Source organism: Centropristis striata, chromosome 23 (assembly GCF_030273125.1).
Source record: "Centropristis striata isolate RG_2023a ecotype Rhode Island chromosome 23, C.striata_1.0, whole genome shotgun sequence".
NCBI classification, from domain to species: domain Eukaryota; kingdom Metazoa; phylum Chordata; class Actinopteri; order Perciformes; family Serranidae; genus Centropristis; species Centropristis striata.
Window position 1 is genome coordinate 24,964,519 of NC_081539.1, and position 6,359 is coordinate 24,970,877.

The 6,359-nt window shown below is 41.1% G+C and overlaps 1 protein-coding gene across 1 annotated transcript; it reads left to right on the plus strand.

The window, feature by feature from the left end:
* Positions 1-804: 804 nt before the first annotated feature.
* Positions 805-5,713, plus strand: bambia (BMP and activin membrane-bound inhibitor (Xenopus laevis) homolog a). The gene is made up of 3 exons (XM_059327423.1): positions 805-1,365; positions 3,134-3,415; positions 4,615-5,713. Exons 1-3 carry the CDS (start codon positions 1,290-1,292, stop codon positions 5,031-5,033), a joined length of 777 nt encoding a protein of 258 aa, XP_059183406.1. The 5' UTR covers positions 805-1,289; the 3' UTR covers positions 5,034-5,713.
* The last annotated feature ends 646 nt before the right edge of the window (positions 5,714-6,359 follow it).

Here is a 6,359-nt window from a genome sequence, read left to right on the forward strand (position 1 = left end):
GTTTTTTCTGTGGGACAGTTTGTTAACCTGACGGAGTGACTGCTGACCCGACCAATGGATCCACTAATGACATATGGAATATGGTATTATGGAAATGAAGGACGATGAATGAAAGAACTGCACTGCCCTGAGTCGTCAAGCTAGAGAGTGACAGACAGAATAAAACCGGAATATGGATGCTATGACTTAGAAAATAAAACCACAAGGAAAAACTGAGTAAATTAATTGGATAAACAATTAAATAAATGTATAATATGTGGGTTTACAAAAATAAAAATTACATCAGCAACTAAATTATATTATCCTTTCATTTAACAGTCACTGACCAAACAGAACTTTAGCAGCTGAACTTTTTCTGCGCTAATAAATAGGGTAACCACAGAAATACACTTTTTATTTGTACATGTGTTTGTTCATTTTTATTACTTTAGGAAACATACCAAGTTTTGCCCCTCCTCCACTTTATTTAGTTTGCCTTTGTATTATTTTTTTACTGAAAGAGACCAGGACAGTTTATCTTTTTTTTTTTTTATTTAAATTTTTATTACTGCTATTTTAACATTTATAATGTTTTGGATTTTTTTTGTTGGTGCATTATTTATTATTATTTATTGTTTTTAACCGTAGATAGAGGACTTTAATTGCGTGTACTTTTGATTTGTGACGTCCCTTGCCTTATTTTGAAAAGATGTACCGGATAGAGAGTCATTACATCCCCTGACTAGCTTCTCTGTCGGTGTTCTGACCAATCAGCGCGGAGGGGGCGGAGCCTTGACAGACCACAACTATTTCTCCTGCTAAGTCTTGTGTGTCCGGAGTCTGCGTGCAGTCTTCACTACAGCGGAGTCTTCTGTCTTTTTACAACATTTCTCCGTCCAGGAATACAAAAGTGATGCTTCACCGTGACCGGCCGCATACAGAGGCAGAGGAGGAGCAGCGGTGACAACTTTATAACCCTTTCAGTCTCTTCCAAGGAGGATATTTATCTCTTTTTTTCTTTCGACTTGAAGAAGAAGAAGAAGAAGACGCAGTGTTTTGCGTCTCTCCAGTAATGTCGGACCGCTTTTAAAAACTTTTCTGTCTCCATGCGGGAGAGGAAACACTTCGGAGTGACTTTTTTTTGCTACTTTTGCCTCAGTACGGATTGAGAGCTGTCGTGTTTCAGTTCAGGAATGAGTCATTTTTCTCCGTAGCTCCATGTAAATCTTTCTGTCGTCCAGCTCTTCGCACAGCGGATCCGCCGCTGCTCCTGGATATACGAGCACTTTTTGCGCAGTAATTTGGTGTAAATGGATCGTCAGTCCAGTTTCATTTCCATTTGGCTACAACTGGAACTCTGTGCCATGGCTGTTCTTCTTACTAAAGGTACTAACTTTGCTGTGCTCCGGTTGTTAAACGCTTCTTCAAAGCAGCCTAAACTATATTTTATAGTCAAGTCAACGGCTCGGACTTTATACTCTCAGATTGGAGTTTTTTAGTTAGTACTGTTGCTCAAAATATCACTTCAACCAAGACAGTAATGTAGCATTTACTACATCAAATAGTTATTACATTAGATTAGGAAACATGGGAATAAACTACTGAGAAGAGTTAATCTAAAGCTGCTTGTATCTATTGGAAAACAAGTGATCTGACTTATTTAGTGTTTAGTTTATGCCAATTGCTATTACTATTATTAGTTCTAAAGGTTTAATAAAAGCAGTGTAAACCACTAAAACTATCTATATTAAGGACTTCTGTAAAAAAAAACGGTTTCCCATAATACTGAAGTTTTTGACTCCAACTTTAACGTCCCAACTTGTAGTAATGGCAGCAGCTATTAAATGTTCCCCAGTACATTTAGTCTGGTACGTTTCACTTGGATAGCTCCTGTTTAACTCAGTTTTGAAGCTGCCATTCATAGAGGACAGATCAGGGCTAAAAGGCTTCAGTGCTCGGCCTGTTTCTCTCCCCCCCTTCAGCCCACAAAGGGGCCTCTCCTTTCTAATGAAATATTCTCCAAATGACCTGCCCGGGCCCTGCTGCTCCAATCATTCACAGGGAAAACACTGATCTGATGAATGTGCTCCTGCTTTCAAAGAGGCACCACCACAGAGAGGAACACTTTCTGAAACTTTTGATGCTTTAGCTGCTGTGTTTTTAGCCACTTTTTGAATCCAGCAGATGGAAACACAAGCATTCCATTTTTATTACTATGTTTATGGAGCTATTTTTAATAATTTCCTGTCTTTTAAGTTGTTATAATGCAACAAAGTAACAAGACCATAGATCTCATACAGTATATGTAAACAAACATTCAGATTAATTGTCCTGTTAAAGTATTATAATGGCACCAGGGGACATAAAGACAGTAAGAGCTCAGAAATAGAAGATCTCAAAAACAATTTAAGTCATGTTTTTGTTTTGCCAGGGCAGATCTTTGGTTTTTCTGTTTTTAAAAAAAAGAATCAGCAGATGAAGAAGTAATAAGTGGGCCGTGTTAAGGCAGGCAGCCGTAATGATAAGGTTGCTGGAAGCTCTTTAGATGGGACCTCAGTGCACCCTGCCCCCCCAGGCTGTCATGACCACAAGTAAAGCTTTGCGTGCAAACGGGGGAGAGGAGACTCCGGCCCCCCCTCCTTTCTCTTTACAAGTTTCCATTTGGGTTGAAAGAAATTGACTTTGGCAAACAAACCACTAATTATAAGCTACACGGTTCCTGTTTTATAATACAGACAAAAAGGGCCATTTTGCATGAGCAGCTCTTAAATGAAGGCATATTTGCTGAATTGGTGCAAAAGTGGAATATTCCCATGAGGTCTTTAAAGTTACCTGGCTGTTTATTGCAGGGCAGAGCGGACACTCTGCAAGCACACACTTTCAAAATAAAAGTATGGTAGGCCACATCCTAATCATAGGATTAGGTACAAAATACACAGGAAAAGTAGTTTTACTGTGGGGAATGACTTAATAAAAAATGACATAAGTGGACTAAAAAACCTAATTACCAAAACCTAAACTGCTATCCTTAAGTTCAGACCATTTACAGTCAAAATATGAGCCAAACTGACAGACTTTTAAGGAATAAAGTTGTTTTTAAAAAGCTATAACTACAAAACACTTTCACTAACTCTGCCTTTTTCTGCATTTTCAGGAGAAATAAGGTGTTACTGTGACGCGCCGCACTGTGTGGCCACCGGATACATGTGCAAGTCAGAACTGAACGCCTGCTTCACCAAGGTCCTGGACCCGCTCAATGTAAACTCTCCCCTCACCCATGGCTGTTTAGACCCCATCGTGAACGCAGGGGACATCTGCAGCAGCAGCTCCAGGGCAGCAGACGCCATCAGCGGGGTCTCAGCGCTGGAGTGCTGCCACGACGACATGTGCAACTACAGAGGCCTGCACGACCTGGCACACACCAGAGACTCAACAGGTAAAGAAGGAACCTCACAGAGCCTGAAACTGAAATCTGAAATTCGCTGTAGCTGGTTTCTAAAATGATTGCACTCTGTGGGAGGATTTTATGATTCCTCCTCAGCAAATATTCAATATTTTCCTCTTTCCTGTTCCAGAAGCAATACGTTGAGCTGTAGGGTTCTTCAAACACTTTGCTGTTTATGGACATGCAGGCCACCCTTGCCCCCCTTTTATTTTTTCTCCACTTCCCTGCTTTACAGAACTTCAATTTGACTTTTAATGGGCTCCAGCTCTGTGCCTGGGAAGCCAGGGAGCAGCCAGTTTACCTTAAGCACTTGGAAAGAGATCAGATATATTCGTTTTTTTATTATGTGTGCACCATGTAATTTTCCCACTGAGCAGGAATGTGCCTTGCAGAACGAATATGCCCTGCATGTTGGGCAGAAGTTGTGAAAAGGTGCACAGAGAGGCTGAGAGGAAGAGGAGCTGTCCTGAGGGGACTTTATGTTGTGACCTTGACCAGAGCACACTATAGTTTATTAGCTCAAATTAATTTCTGGCTCTCAGTCAGGACAGTGTGACTCATATTCTCACTTCCTCGCTCTCGCCTGTGTCTCTTATTTCCTCTGTGGCTGTGGAGCAAAGCTTCTCATTAAGGGACAAAAACATGTCTTTAAGATAACTTAAAAATAAGGCACTATGATATGAAAATGTTTATGTATGTTTATATTAATGTGTAGAATAGGGCTACAACCAACGATTATTTTCACTATGGATTAATCTGTGGATTATTTAAACGATTAATCGATGAGTTCTTTAGTTTGTTTAGTTGTTTGCTCAATAAAATGTTGCAAAATATCAATCAGTGTTCCCCAAACCACAAGATGACGTCCTCAAATCTCTTGTTTTGTCCACAAACCAAAGAGATATTCAGTTTATTGTCACAAAAAGGAACAAAGAAACCAGAAATATTCACATTGAAGAAGCTGAAATCAGACAATTTGGACTTAATGTCTTTAAACTAGTTGACGATTAATTTAATAATCGATTATTGTTTGATTAATGGAATCATTGTTACAGCTCTACAATATTTAGCCTGTTAACATGCCATATAGAGGCATACACAATGCAACATAAAGAAAGATTAGATATGTGTGTATGTGATGTCTCTAGTGTAGAACATGCAGTTAAACGGCTGATTTCCTCTGTGTGCAGATCATAGCCGGTACCAGCCGGACGGCAGCAACAGGAACCTGGTGACCCGGGTGCAGGAGCTGGCCTCGGCTAAAGAGGTGTGGTTCCGGGCGGCTGTGATCGCCGTCCCCATCGCCGGCGGCCTCATCCTGGTGCTGCTCATCATGCTGGCGTTGCGAATGCTGCGCAGCGAGAACAAGCGTCTGCAGGACCAGCGGCAGCAGATGCTGTCGAGGCTCCACTACAGCTTCCACGGCCACCACACCAAGAAGGGCCACGTGGCGAAGCTGGACCTGGAGTGCATGGTCCCCGTGACGGGCCACGAGAACTGTTGTCTGACCTGCGACAAGATGAGGCAGGCCGACCTGGGCAACGACAAGATCCTGTCTCTGGTTCACTGGGGGATGTACAGCGGACACGGCAAGCTGGAGTTTGTATGATTCCTGCCGGGAACTAATGAGACTGTCACCTCCCAAACAGCCAGGACTGCCTCTCAATCGTTGGCTTCTGCTTTTTTTTTTTCGTTAAAAGACATTCCCTTGATTTTCGTCCAGTGGACTCTTGGGTTTGTGTTGTTTTTTTGTTTTTTTTTTAAACCAGTGGCGAAAGAAATACGAGACTGATCTCATGCCGTGTGGTTTTTGCTAGAGGAGCACTTTACTTGAAAATGAAAGGCAAAGCAACGAGGAGCTGTATTTAAAAGTTGAGAGGGCAGGACTGAGGTGGAGTGAGAGCTCTGTCACTGCTCCGGAGGATCCTGGACTTTTACACTGAGCGCTGAAGGATTCCAAATCTGTCTTATTTGCACATTTGTAAAAAAAGAAAAAAAAGTTGTCGTTGCTTAAAACAAGAATTTTACACTGACACCAGGGTACAAAAAAGAACTTGTTTGAGGAGTAAAAAATTCAGTGTTTGACTGTAGGTGTGCACACTCCTCTGTGTACGTTTCATGATTCAAGCTTATTGTAAAGATTTTAAATATATATATATTTTTGTCTGATAAAACTGACCGGTGTGTGTCTTGTTCTGGGTGAATGTCCAACATCTCTCTCTGTGATCAGACTATAAGCTTGATTGTGAGTGTGAAAGAAAAACTTCCATTAAAATGACTTTTTATTTATTTGATGATTCATTCTTGTGTTTTTGCTTCATATTCAGCCATAAAAAAACAGTGAATAATCCATGTACTTTACATGTTGCTGCTGTGGTCAGAGGTGTGTGTGACGCGAGCATCCTGCTTTGGCAGTGTGGTGTGTGTGTGTGTGTGTCTGTCTGTCTGTATGTCTGTGTGTGTGTGTGTGTGTGTGTGTGTGCGTGTGTGTTGGAGCTGACAGTGAGGCCTTGTTTTACACTGGAGCTTCTACATCTGTCAGTTGTTCTTGAACCCTCTCCAGAGGTCACGTTTCAGCTTCAAATAACTTTTCTTCCTCCTGCTCTCTCCCTCACTGGGTGGATTTATCCTGGAAGTAGTGGTGCTATTTATTTTATACTCTAATGCCTCTAAAGCACCTCCTCTATTCTGCCTTTCTGACACTAAAACACTATCCTGCCTGTGTTCAGTGAGTCAGTGAGGAGGGATTTCAATATTATTTAGCTTTTATTATAATACATGGCTGGTGCTTGATACTTTTCTTGTTAAAAGATACCATAAAAAGACCAAAAAAACAACAACTTAAGAGCTTTGTGTGCCTTATATATGTTCTTGCTCTTTGCCACAGAGCTCTATTGTTGTCCAAAAACTAATAAAAACATGTTCTTTCATTAAT

Bases quoted from the DNA above. Each gene is read 5' to 3' on its own strand.
- bambia (XM_059327423.1), top strand. From the start codon at position 1,290: ATGGATCGTCAGTCCAGTTTCATTTCCATTTGGCTACAACTGGAACTC. The intron at 1,366-3,133 runs GTACTAACTTTG...CTGCATTTTCAG, and splicing joins GGCTGTTCTTCTTACTAAAG to GAGAAATAAGGTGTTACTGT. The intron at 3,416-4,614 runs GTAAAGAAGGAA...CTCTGTGTGCAG, and splicing joins ACACACCAGAGACTCAACAG to ATCATAGCCGGTACCAGCCG.